Source organism: Triticum dicoccoides, chromosome 4B (assembly GCF_002162155.2).
Source record: "Triticum dicoccoides isolate Atlit2015 ecotype Zavitan chromosome 4B, WEW_v2.0, whole genome shotgun sequence".
NCBI classification, from domain to species: domain Eukaryota; kingdom Viridiplantae; phylum Streptophyta; class Magnoliopsida; order Poales; family Poaceae; genus Triticum; species Triticum dicoccoides.
In genome coordinates, this window is record NC_041387.1 from 552,803,804 (window position 1) to 552,817,461 (window position 13,658).

A 13,658-nucleotide genomic window follows, 5' to 3' on the forward strand; every position below is an offset into this window, starting at 1 on the left:
ATAACGGGAGCATCATGAAGCATATGACTAGCACATTTAAGCCTAACCCACTTCCTATGCATAGGGATTTTGTGAGAAAACAACTTATGGAAACAATAATCAACTAGTATAGGAAGGCAAAACAAGCATAGCTTCAAAATTTTAAGCACATAAAGAGGAGACTTGACATTATTGCAATTCCTACAAGCATAAGTTCCTCCCTCATAATAGTTTTCAGTAGCATCATGAATGAATTCAACAATATAACCAGCACATAAAGCATTCTTTTCATGATCTACTTGCATAGAAATTTTACTAGTCTCCACATAAGCAAATTTATTATCATCAATAGTAGTGGGAGCAAACTCAACAAAATAATTATCATGTGAGGCATAATCAATTGAAAACTAAAATCATGATGGCAAGTTTCATGGTTATCATTATTCTTAATAGCATACAAGCCATCACAATAATCATCATAGGTAGCAACTTTGTTCTCATAATCAATTGGGACCTCTTGCGAAATAGTGGATTCATCACTAAATAAAGTCATGACCTCTCCAAATCCACTTTCATAATTATCACAATAATATTCAACATCCTCCAAAATAGTGGGATCATTACTTCCTAAAGTTGACACTCTTCCAAACCCACTTTCATCAATATAATCATCATAAATAGGAGGCATGTTTTCATCATAATAAATATTCTCATCAAAACTTGGGGGACTAAACATACCATCTTCAGCAAACATAGCTTCCCCAAGCTTGTGGCTTTGCATATCATTAGCATCACGAATATTCAAGGAATTCATACTAACAACATTGCAATCATGCTCATCATACAAAGATCTAGTGCCAAATATTTTATAGACTTCTTCCTCTAGCACTTGAGCACAATTTTCCTTTTCATCATACTCACGAAACATATTAAAAAGATGAAGCGTATGAGACAAACTCAATTCCATTTTTTCTTGTAGTTTCTTTTATAGACTAAACTAGTGATAAAACAAGGAACAAAAAGATTCAATTGCAAGATCTAAAGATATACCTTCAAGCACTCACCTCCCCGGCAACGGCGCCAGAAAAGAGCTTGATGTCTACTACGCAACCTTCTTCTTGTAGATGTTGTTGGGCCTCCAAGTGCAGAGGTTTGTAGGATAGTAGAAAATTTCCCTCAAGTGGAGGACCTAAGGTTTATCAATCCGTGGGAGGCGTAAGATGAAGATGGTCTCTCTAAAGCAATCCTGCAACCAACTAACAAAGAGTCTCTTGTGTCCCCAACACACCCAATACAATGGCAAATTGTATAGGTGCACTAGTTCGGCGAAGAGATGGTGGTACAAGTGCAATATGGATAGTAGATATGGGTATTTGTAATCTGAAATTATAAAAACAGCAAGGTAACAAGTGATAAAAGTGAGCGTAAACGGTATTGCAATGCTAGGAAACAAGGCATAGGGTTCAAAGTAGGAGATACCTTTGACGCCTTAGCCATAAGGCAAAAAGCAATAGATGATGATGTAGGATCCCTTGAGGCACCATTCAAGACCACATCTTGTTCCATGGAGTGTTGGGTTTCCTCTACATTGTTAGCACAACAACTAGAGGAAATACAAGCATTTTTATCATGGCAACAAGACATAGCAAGCATATCATCATGAGATTTGAGCAAGCAATTTCTACATGATATGCAAGGACTATAAACACAAGCATGTGAACCATGTAAGGTGCTCCAAGTGTTAAAGTCCAAAGAAGGACCATTGCAATAAGATATAATGAAGGATCACCAAGAACAACCACACTATCATCATTGCAATGACCAATACTACTCACCCTAGCATTACCTTGTCGAAATCCACATGTAGGTGAAGTAGAGGAAGTTGAGAAGGAAACACGGCCGGAGGTGGAGGGAGAACAATCATCCCCACAAATCTTGGACACACCATATTTATCTTGAAGCTTTGTCCACAACTCATGAGCATCCCGGAACGGCATGAGTTGAAATATAACTACATTGCTCAAAGCATCAAAAAGCACATTAGAAGCTTGAGCATTGAGATAAGAGTTTTTCTCATCCTCTAAAGATAATCTTTGAGGATCCTTTGGAGGAGAAAACCCCATATCTACAATTCTCTCAAAACTTGGGTCCATGACCCTAAAGAGATTAAGCATGCGAATTACCCAAACATCAAAATTTGTGCCATCGAAACTAAGAGTGTCAGAGAATCCTAATCCCCTAGTTGACATCTTTACTCTCTAGGCAGTTAAGCCTAACAAAGATAGACGAGGCTCTGATACCAATTGAAAGATCGAGGATGTCGCCTAGAGGAGGGTGAATAGGGGCTTTAAAATAATTACGGTTTAGGCTTGAACAAATGCAGAATAAACCTAGCGGTTAATTTGTCAAGCACAAAACCTACAACAACTAGGCTCACCTATGTGCACCAACAACTTATGCTAAGCAAGATAAGCAACTATGTGATAGCAAGATATATGACAAAGAACAATATGGCTATCACAAAGTAAAGTGCATAAGTAAAGGGCTCGGGTAAGAGATAACCGAGGCACACGGAGACGATGATGTATCCTGAAGTTCACACCCTTGCGGATGCTAATCTTCGTTTGAAGCGGTGTGGAGGCACAATGCTCCCCAAGAAGCCACTAGGGCCACTGTAATCTCCTCACGCCCTTGCACAATGCAAGATGCCATGATTCCACTAAGGGGCCCTTGAGGGCGGTCACCGAACCCGTACAAATGGCAACCCTTGGGGGCGTTCACCGGATCCGTACACTTTGGCAACCCTTGGGGGGCAGTCACCGGTACCCGTCAAATTCCTCGGGGCGATCTCCACAACCTAATTGGAGACCCCGACGCTTGCCCGGAGCTTTGCACCAGAATGATTGAGCTCCGAACAACACCAACCGTCTAGGGCGCCAAGGCACCCAAGAGGAACAAGCTCTAGGGTGCCCAAACACCCAAGAGTAATAAGCTTCTCAAACTTCACTTCCACGTATCACCGTGGAGAACTCAAACCGATGCACAAATGCAATGGCAAGGGCACATGGAGTGCCCAAGTCCTTCTCTCCCAAATCCCACCAAAGCAACTAATGCTAGGGAGGAAAATGAGAGGAGGAACGAAAGAAGAACACGAAGAACTCCAAGATCTAGATCCAAGGGGTTCCCCTCACTTAGAGGAGAAAGTTATTGGTGGAAACGTGGATCTAGATCTCCTCTCTCTTTTCCCTCAAGAACTAGCAAGAATCATTGGAGGGATTGAGAGTTAGCAAGCTCGAAGAAGGTCAACAATGGGGGAAGAACACAAGCTGAAGAGATAAGGTTCAATGGGGAAGAAGACCCCCTTTTATAGGTGGGGAAAAATCCAACCGTTATGCTCACAGCCCGCACAGAGCAGTACTACTGCTCGACCTCACGGTACTACCGCAAGGGGTAGCGGTACTACCTCAAAGGGTAGCGGTACTACTGCTTGCGAGCGGTACTAAAAAATACATCCGTGCCTATCACCGCTAGACTTGTGATGAGTTTTTGGTCCGGAGCGGTACTACCACGGTAGTAGCCGTGGTAGTACCACTCTGGAGCGGTAGTAAAAAATTACATCCACTCATGTCCGCGGTAGTACTGCTGCAGCCTTTTCAGAACACCAAAACTGCCACAACTTCTGCAAACGGACTCTGAATTCAACGAACCAAGTTTGTTGGAAATCTAGCGACAAGGGCTAACACAATCTTGATAGAACTAACAATAAGAAGGAAATTAGAAAAGGCCCAAGAGAAAATGGTGAGAACCCTTCCTCGAAAAAGACCGGTAAAACCTCCAACACCGAAGACGCGACAAAAGAAGCATATGATATCTGTTTTCGATGTACTAGAACTTGTCACAAAGATAACCACAAGCTCTAAAACCTCAAAAGAAAATAAAAATAAGAATCAAGAGATATGATTCAAGGATGGAATGGTTTGAGCTCTCAACGAACGATACGATCAAGCTACTCACTTGAGAGCCCCCCTTGATGGAACGACTATCGATCCTATAACCCGGTCTCCAAACTATCACCATGAGACTGGTAAAATATAAAACCTATCAAGGGCAAACCTTTGCCTTGCATGAATTCCACTTGAGCTAGATGATGACGATCTTGACTCCCTCAAGTTGGACCATCTTTCTTGATTGCTTTCGCTCGATGAAGACTAGTTGATTGCTCCCCCATACTTCACTATGGGTGATCCACTCTTTGGCACATCTTCACAAGTCCATTGGTACCATAATGGACGGCAAGCTACAAGCATGATTTCTTCATGATGCTCCACTTGAACTTGCACAACACAACCTTGATTTGATGTCATCCTCCATGAGTTGTATGTGATCTTCCTCTTGACGCAAGCCCATGTAAGCAAGCCTAACCCCACATAGAACTCTCACAAAGACCATGGGTTAGTACACAAAGCGTAATGGACAATCTTACCAAACCGTGAGATCACTTGATCCCACTCGGTGTATCTTCTACGCTTTGTGTGATGATCAACTTGAATCACTCTCTGTACTTAGTCTTGATCAACCTTGACTCTTTCCAACTCTCTTCATTTGGATGATGTCTTGAAGGTAAACATGAATGATCACACAATCTTCTTCTTCAAGATATGCTTGCAATAAGCTCAATACTCACATGACCAATCTTTGGGTAATTCCTCAATAGCACCTTGGTCAACTCATAAACTCCTTGAAACCAACCCATGTACTTCAAGAAATGCCTATGGACAAATCCTTCAAATATAACTCAATGCAACCATTAGTCCATAGAGAATGTCATCAATTACCAAAACCACACATGGGGACACCGCATGTCCTTTCAGGGACGTTGCTCGCGCCGACGAAGGCCCTGGCGGGGTGGGCGGCTGCGGCGGAGGAGGCAGCGGGGTCGTCGGAGTCGACCATGGCCCGAGCGGCTGTCCGCGGACGGGCGACTCACGGGCGAATGAAAGAAAAATGAAAGCGGTTGGGCAGTTGGCGTGCGGCCGTCGTTTTTGGAGATGTATATTTGCACCATGAAGTGTTGTAGTTTACATCTCTAGGAGGCGGAGATATAATTTTTTTTCAACTACATCATCTGCTGGAGAAGTGTTTTTGAGCCTCAGAAATGCAAAAGTTAGTTAATTTTGCATCTACATCATCTATTGAAGATGCTCTTAGTGATCATAAGTAAGAGATCACCAAAATCCCAAACCGTAAAACCAGTTTTGCAGGATTTTACGGGTTACAAATTCATCAGGTGGAACTAATTCGAAGAACTACTTCATGCTAGAATTTGGTCACTGGGATCATGCGATAGTTCATCAAACATGGTTCACAAACAAATACCAACAACAAACAGAGTTCATGCGAACATACCGAGCGTATAACAAACAGACAAAACCTAACACTAGTTCGTCTGTGCTCTTGGGGAGCGTCCACGTGAGCTCGTGTTCCTTGGCGGCCCTAAGAGCAACTCTAGCGGACCCCCCAAAACGCGTGGACCTGCAAAATTCCGGCGAGTACACGGACTTGGTCCATTTTATTTTTCCAGAATGGAGCCCGTATACTCGTCCGGCCCGTAAAACATTTTATGGTGGCCCGCAATCCCCCCCCCCTCCCGACGCGGTATGTTTATGGGTTCGCGATGTTGATACGGGTCGAAATCATATCCCTCCGCCGCCGCGGTTCCCCAATCCCCTTTTTATTTGTTGTCATCGGTGAGTCCAATCCCGTCACCGAACGCCACCATGTGGGGCGGAATGTGGAGCTCCGGCCACAGCTCCAGCGGGAGGGACAACCCCGAGCGCCAGCGCTGTGTCCGAGCAGACGACGCAAGGAAGCGTGCAGCGAGGAAGTACACCAACAACGGCCTCCAGCCGCCAGAGTCGCTCCTCCGCCGCGAGATGGGGAGTACGACCGCCGGCACGGGCTGATCTACTCCGCCGCGGGCTCCTCCGCCCGGGGGGGTGGGGGCGAGTCATCGCACGTCGGTCCTCACGCCGGTGAAAAGGGAGGCGGCGGATCTCCCGGCCCTCCTCGTGGTGAAGCGAGAGCTCGAGGCAGAGCCGGTGCTGCGGGGCGGTGGCGTCATCGAGCCGGAGGATTTCCTCCCCCGGGCCGAGGCGGAAATCTTCGAGCGGGCAATCATGGCGTGCAGCGCGCGAGAGAAGGAGCAATGTCGGTGGTCGCTTGCGAACCTCGACGACGTCCTCGTCAAGCATGGGCTCGTGAAGGAGAAGGAGTTCATCGACAACCAAGACGCATGCTGCCGCAAAAAGAAGGCGTGGGACAACATTTACATCGACCTCGTCTCCGACGATGACTACTGATGATGTCCGCCGCGGCACTCATCATTGTATATCCGAGATCTGAAAGTGTGGCAAATGAATTTGAAGGCATGGAAAGAGGCCGCCCTCGTGCAAGACTTCTTTATTCTCCCGATTTCCCTCCTCCAGTTGGATTGACACGAAAGTCCAATAATAACGTTGAAGTACTTTAAAGAGTCCCTTTCAGCCCCCGCTTTATCATAGGAAGAAGAAGAGTAATCTAGTATAGGGGTAAGTGCCCTTTTGTTGCCAGATGGCTCCGATGAGCCAATTTTGGCCTCAGGGTACGGTGGCCGCCTATCCCCCTAGCTATTGTGTAAAATTTAGTGCATGTATGAACTATGTATGGTGATCAAGTACTATGAACTTGTTCCGTTTGTCCCGCGAAGTCTTAAATTTAAAATGTACAGTTTCGTTTGAGGTTTCTGTCTGTCGCGGAGGTTTTCGGCCCGTATCCAAGGAAATGAGCAAACTGTAAACTGACTTTATAGGTCCGTCTGCTAGAGTTGCTCTAAGCACCTTCTTCGTCGTTCGCCACCACACACGTCTCGCTTGCAAGCAGGCACGGTTCCGCCCATGTGTCGGCCTCCACGCGCGACGTGCCTCGTGCTTGTCGTTGAAGCTAGAGAGCGTCACCAGCGTCGTGGCGGGCTGGTGGGCGTGTTTGCTCACATGCGCGCAGATGTGGCTGCCACGCCTTCCACACGCGCCGAGGTGGCCACCACTACCGCGGCTTCTGCTGAAGACGAAGAAAGAGGAGAGGAGCGCTAAACTTCTCACCGAAGATGTGAGCATCTCCAATAGGCGCGCTAGAAAAAAACGGCTTTATTACGCGTGCGGGACCGAAACTAGCACTCCATCAGCCACGCTGCCACGGTAAAGTTGGTTCGAGGAAAACGGCATCGCGCACTATGTATTTGATGCGCCGGCTCTCGCGCGCTGGACGCGAGAGACCAACTGCCGACCTGACCTCTCGACCAAAAATTTCCAAGCCGGTGCCTAAATTTGCAATAGATTTTCTAAAGGATGTGAGCCACCAAACTGCTCTACACAAGGCTGGTTAACATTAAAGGTGAATACAGGCCAATGTGATCCAAGTTTGAGAAGTCAGAAGAGCAAATGCAAAGCACGAGAGATGAAAAGATACAGCTGCAAATAACTGGCAGGTAACGAATATCAGTGCATCCCAATAATAATTTTAAGTACATAGTTTGACCGTGTCTTGCGTACCAGAGCAAAACATAACAGTATACGAAGGAAATCACGGGTAAGTCAATGGCACAACAACGAGAATTTAGCTATATAAGTCGTCATCTTCAGCTGCTGCGGCAGCGGATGCAAAAGGGTCGGCGGCAGCAGCAGAGGCGGCGCCTGCGGCCGGTTGATCAGGGAACCGGAACTCGCTGCCAAAACCACGAGACTGCTGCAGAGTCTGCGCAAAGGCCTGGTACTTGCGGATGTCGGCATCGCTCACACTCCTGCGTGCATACTTCATCGACTCCTCAAAGTGAGCAGCCCTGATCTCAGCGACCTCGTCCACCTCATCCTCCTCCATGGCTTCAGGGTTGTCCTTCCTCCGCCTCTCCCTCTCAATGTCCTGGAAGGATGAGTTTCATTAGACAACCAAGTATAAAAACAGAGCTGGCAGAAAACTAAATACCGCAGGTCAATTCACAAAAAATTGCTGGTACCTTCTCAATGTTCTCCCTGATGGCGTATTTGCAAGCACGCTGGCAAATTTCCGTGATATCAGCACCGCTGAACCCTTGGGTGTACTTGGCAAGAGCACTCAGATCAATATCCTTGGCCAAAGGAGACTTCCTGAGGCAGGCTTTGAAGATCTGGTGCCTCGACTCGACATCAGGAAGAGGGATGTAGATAAGCTGATCAAGACGCCCTGGCCTAAGCAAGGCAGGGTCTATGATGTCCGGCCTGTTGGTAGCACCAATGATGAAGACAGTTTTCTTGGCGTTCATGCCATCCATCTCAGTCAGCAGCTGGTTCAGCACTCTATCAGCTGCACCTCCAGCATCCCCAACACTGCTTCCTCTCTGTAATATCATGGTTAAGAGTTATCAGCCATTAAGAAATACAACAGTGAAACATAGTAACAGGGAGGGGGAGAGAGGCTGACCTGGGTAGCAATGGAGTCAAGCTCATCAAAGAAGAGGACACATGGTGCTGACCCCCTAGCCTTGTCAAAGATCTCACGCACATTAGCCTCACTCTCACCAAACCACATGGTAAGCAGCTCAGGTCCCTTGATACTGATGAAGTTCGCCTGGCACTCATTTGCAATTGCCTTGGCCAACAAGGTTTTACCACAGCCAGGAGGGCCATAGAAAAGAACACCTTTGGAAGGAGACATGCCAAACTTCTCGAATTTCTCTGGATGCTCCACAGGGTATTGGACAGTCTGCAACAATTTCATATAATATGTTACACACAAGTTACAGCTAGAACACAGCAAAGTTAAGAATATTTTTGATAAACTAAAGAGCAGTAATATACCTCCTGCAACTCCCGCTTGACATTCTCCAGACCACCAATATCTTCCCAAGAGACATTGGGAACTTCAACAACCTGATTTACAAAAGATAAATAGAAGGTAAGACCTTCAAAACATGTTCAAACAATATAAAATGGACATGGGACATAGTGTCAAGTACTTACAGTTTCACGGAGAGCAGATGGGTTGCTTGTCGTTAGTGCAGTCTTGAAATGGTCGTTTGTCACAGCCATAGAATTCAGTATCTCAGCATCTATGGTCTCATCCTCAAGATCTATAATATCCATCTTCTCGCGAATGCACTGAAGAGCAGCCTCAGTACAAAGAGCAGCAAGATCAGCACCAACATACCCATGGGTGTCTCGTGAAATGTGTTCCAGCTCAACCTGCAATACATTAGAAAGCACAATGACGAACAGGTTCAATCAAACGAGAAAGTTAAAAGATGAAGAACTAAGATCACTCACATCTTCAGCTAACTTCATGTTTTTGGTGTGAATCCTGAGAACTTCAAGGCGGCCAACTTCATCAGGGACTCCAATGTCAATCTCACGATCAAACCTACCAAATCTTCTGAGAGCAGGATCAATACTGTTTGGGCGGTTTGTAGCACCCATAACAATAACATGCGCACGGGACTTAAGCCCATCCATAAGGGTCAACAGCTGAGACACAATACGCCTTTCAACTTCTCCATTGGTCTTCTCTCTCTTTGGGGCTATTGAATCAATCTCATCAATGAAGATGATTGATGGTGCATTCTTCTCTGCTTCTTCAAATGCCTTCCTGAGATTGCTCTCACTTTCTCCTGCTAACTTGGACATAATTTCTGGGCCATTGATCAGAAAGAAGAATGCACCCGTCTCATTGGCAACAGCCCTCGCAATAAGGGTTTTGCCAGAGCCAGGTGGTCCAAACAGCAATATGCCCTTTGGAGGCTTCACGCCGATAGACTTAAAAAGTTGAGGGTGACGCAGTGGGAGTTCAACCAGTTCTCTGATCTGGGCCATTTGCTTCCTGACTCCACCAACATCATCGTAGCCAACATCGTCAAGCCTCTCCTCATCCTCCCTCTTAACAGGCTCACCATCGCAGAAGATCTCAGTGTCTGGTGCCACAATGCAATACTCTGCCGGGTCAGTCTCTATAACTTTGAACTCCACACTTCTCATGCCACCCCTCACAAGGAAAAGGTCTCCCTTTCTCAAAGGACGGTAAGCTTCAAGGAAGTATGCTGAAAAGCACAAGACGAAGACAATATTAGTGAAAGGTTCTTGGATGCAACTAAGTAAAGAAAGCAGATTGTAGACAGTAGATCATCCCAACAAAACAAAGGCATACCAAGGATTCTTGTACAGGTTTAGCAAGTGTGGCATAATGTACAGCGAATTGTGATAATAGTTCAGTGGATAGACTTGGGAAATTAGCAGTTATTATAGTCTAAAAAACTGAGGAAGGTATGTGAGTGTCCATCAAAATTATCACTCCACTCAAAAACAAAGTTGTAAACAGTTTCACTTAAATAGCTAGGGTATGACAATGCTAGGCAAAAAAAAAACAGGAGTTTAACTGACTTGGGTCATTACAGAAAGAGCAGAAATTTCTGTCAAACAGCTTTACGATAGAAAATAAAAGTGATAGGCCTCACGTTTCAAGAAGGCGTCAAACAAGTTTCCTGTAATCCCTTCAACTGTGTCATCAATAGGAAGTATGTGAACCCGCTTCCCGTATTTCACATCAGGGCATTGGTGAACAGACACCACATCACCAAGTCTCACTCTCAAGTTCTTCCTGACGGTTTTGTTCATTCTGACCTTCGGCTCCTCACATGTGTCATCAGCAAGAACAATGCAGATGGTGTCCTTCCTCTTTTTACCCTGCAACATATACACAAGATTTCAGCAGACATGAATTTAAGGTTGCATACTTCAAGAAAATTAATAATATAGTGCCAACACAGATAAAGGATACATAATTCAGCAAATAAGTCAATACGGAACATCAATACAAAAAAAAAGCATACTAAGTATCGGCGGTAGCAACACAATTCAAGTACTATATTTTCCAAACAGGAGAAAGGTCAATTACATTGTATTTTGGTATTGTTAGGTACATGAGAAAGATAAGGTTTTAAACTCCCAAGTGCCCGCAGTTATTAACTCCCATGGGCCTAGGTTAACAAATCGAATTGCATCAGTCAGCCAAAGCTGTCCCGTAAGGCATACTGATATGCAGTTATCCAAACATCAATAAGCAGTGTGGCGTAACAAGATAAATTTTTCATTAGATTGGTTACTAGGCTAACCAGGAGAGAAGATATGCACTGTGGTGCCCCGACCCTTATATCCCCACAACAAATATGTATGTAACCCAGAACTCTGTTGAATCTAGAGACCAAGCTCAGAATTAATCACCTTTGCAACACAACAACCTAGCAACCAGATCCTAAATATACGTGGCCCAAGACTAAATTGCCACCAACCAGAGCTTACAGGACAGATTAGAACGACAAAAGCTTAGGTTTTTCCTACAGATTTGCACTCTAAGCTACTAGCCGGTACCATGAGCTCACCAAATCACTCGCGACGAAACCAAAATCCCTAGATCGGGACCAAAATTAACCAACTCAGCACTCAGATTTCAACCTAATAAACAGATGAATCGCGCAGGAACAGCGCGTACCTTGAGGAGGACGGTGTCGCCGCGGAAGAGCTGGAGCCTCTCCATGGTGTCGGGGTGGAGGGCGACGACGGAGTTGTCGTCATTGGTGGCCTCGTCGACCACGAGGCGGTTGGGGGACTTCTTCCGCTCCAGGATCGCCGTCGAGTAGTCCTTCTTCGCCTTGCTGCGACCAAATCCACACACAAATCAACAAAAGGAAGGCCAGATCGGAGGACCTGCGGAGGCAGATCGGGGCGGGAACTTACGGATCGGCGGAGGAGGAGGGCTCGTCCTGCTGGGGCGGCGGGTTGGGGGTCGCCATGGCGGGCGGATCCGGGGGTCGTCGGCGGCGTCGCTAGGTTTCGGCGCCTGCGTGCGTCTCTCTCCGGGTCGCTGGGTGGGCAGCAGGCCAAGTGATGAGGAGGAAGAGGCAGGGCCAGAGGGGATTAGTTTAGCTATAAAGACTCTTTCTTGCGAGAGGGGTTTGGGATTTCCCCTCCGCGGCCCGGGCTCGGTGCGGGAGTTGTACACGGCCTCCATGACGCGCGGGCCCGGGATGGCCGCGGCCCACCGGGCGGATTCTACAAGGGCTCCGGGTCGGGCCACCTGGAAGACTCTAGAAGGTGGGTAGGTGTGTGTCTATGGCTTGACCTTAATAAATCCTCAAATTAAAAAAGAAAAGGAAAAAAAGGTGTGTGTATGGCTCGGGATGGAAGATGATCTCGTATGTTGTCGACGGGTTTGGTATCTCGATTCAGTAGCAAATATACCTTCTACCAAGAAGGAGGGAGGTTGTTCATGGAATCGAATCATTCTCTTTTCAATATGGAGTATGTTGTTTACACACACCGCTCATATTTAGTGTTCTTTTTTCAAAATGATTTGAAGATGGCTCACCGCGCCTGTCACGTGGTACTCCACTAGTTTTTGGAGATTAAACAGCCATACTATTTTTTTAAAGATGGACATAGTTTATGCTAAAGCTCCCTTCATGGGTTTTCTCAGCTCTTCATGATCAAGTCGGAAAAACAAACACATTCACACCATTCCACCATCTTCAATGTACCTAAATGTGAGAGGATTAGAGCGGGATTGGTGGAATCGTTGATTGTTGCTGAGCCTTGTGGACGTATATATAGAGTACATGTTTTTTTTTGTCGGTGCAACAGACCGGGTCTGTTGTGCTGACTGTGCACAGACACAAGATCAAGATTGAAGTACCAGTCCAAGACGGAGTACAAGAAACCAAAAGATTCGAAGAACCAACAAGCATATCAGAGGGGCCAAGGCCAAGCCAGAGAAACAAGACATCATCAAGAGAGAGGCCTCCATTGCCGGGCAGGCGAGCACGGCAAGGGGCGAGGCCACCCCCAGAAGAAGACGACCAAGGCGTCCCGGCAGGGCCTGGCGGGACTTGCGGAGGCCAGATCACCTTCCCGACCACTCCACCACAACTCACGTCGTCGATCAATGCGGTGTCAAGTCGCGGAGTGGTTAGGTGTCAGCCATTCGCCACATGGCAGCCACTTTCTACCAAGAGAACCCACAAATGACACCCGTCCTATGACGTGTCAAACGAGCAGGCATGGAGCTGGCAAGATAGCCTGGTAAGCCTTGTTGGGCAACCAACGACGTGACGTTAAGCAGTGCATTAAATATGCATTGTCAGCTTGCAGAGTTAGGTATGATAACACTATTTGCTATCTTATCAGTGTCTAATGACTAATTTGCCACTGTGGTGACCCCTTAACCTATAAGAGGAGGCTCATGGCAACGGTTCGATGGGTTGGAAAGTTGGATAACTCGCACCCCCGTACGCGTGTAGTCGTTGCCGCCCCGAGGCAACTCTTGTCGGGCAAGTGTACTACGCCCCGCCACCACATTTTCACCATCAATCCACCAAAGCAAGAGTAGGTTTTTACGCCTCACGGCGGCCCGAACCTGGGTAAAACTGCCCGTGTGATCTCTGCCGCGCAGCCCCACGTTGGTCTGCTCTTTGTGCAACCCGACGTCCCCCTGTCGAACCAGCAAGGGGCCGCCCTGGCCCCATAGGTGGTTGTGGTTTCCCGCGACATCTTTGGCGCGCCAGGTAGGGGGCTCGCTTGTGCGAACCTGAAGACGTGAGCAGCACGTCACCTTCATCTCCATTTGCA

The 13,658-nt window shown here is 46.8% G+C and overlaps 1 protein-coding gene across 1 annotated transcript; it reads right to left on the reverse strand.

The window, feature by feature from the left end:
* Window positions 1-7,469: 7,469 nt before the first annotated feature.
* Window positions 7,470-11,932, reverse strand: LOC119291420 (cell division control protein 48 homolog E-like). Its single transcript, XM_037570178.1, has 9 exons — window positions 11,772-11,932; window positions 11,527-11,689; window positions 10,493-10,721; window positions 9,312-10,078; window positions 9,009-9,230; window positions 8,847-8,918; window positions 8,470-8,751; window positions 8,027-8,386; window positions 7,470-7,932 (listed from the first exon to the last, which is right to left on the reverse strand). Exons 1-9 carry the CDS (start codon window positions 11,825-11,827, stop codon window positions 7,630-7,632), a joined length of 2,454 nt encoding a protein of 817 aa, XP_037426075.1. The 5' UTR covers window positions 11,828-11,932; the 3' UTR covers window positions 7,470-7,629.
* Window positions 11,933-13,658: the final 1,726 nt, after the last annotated feature.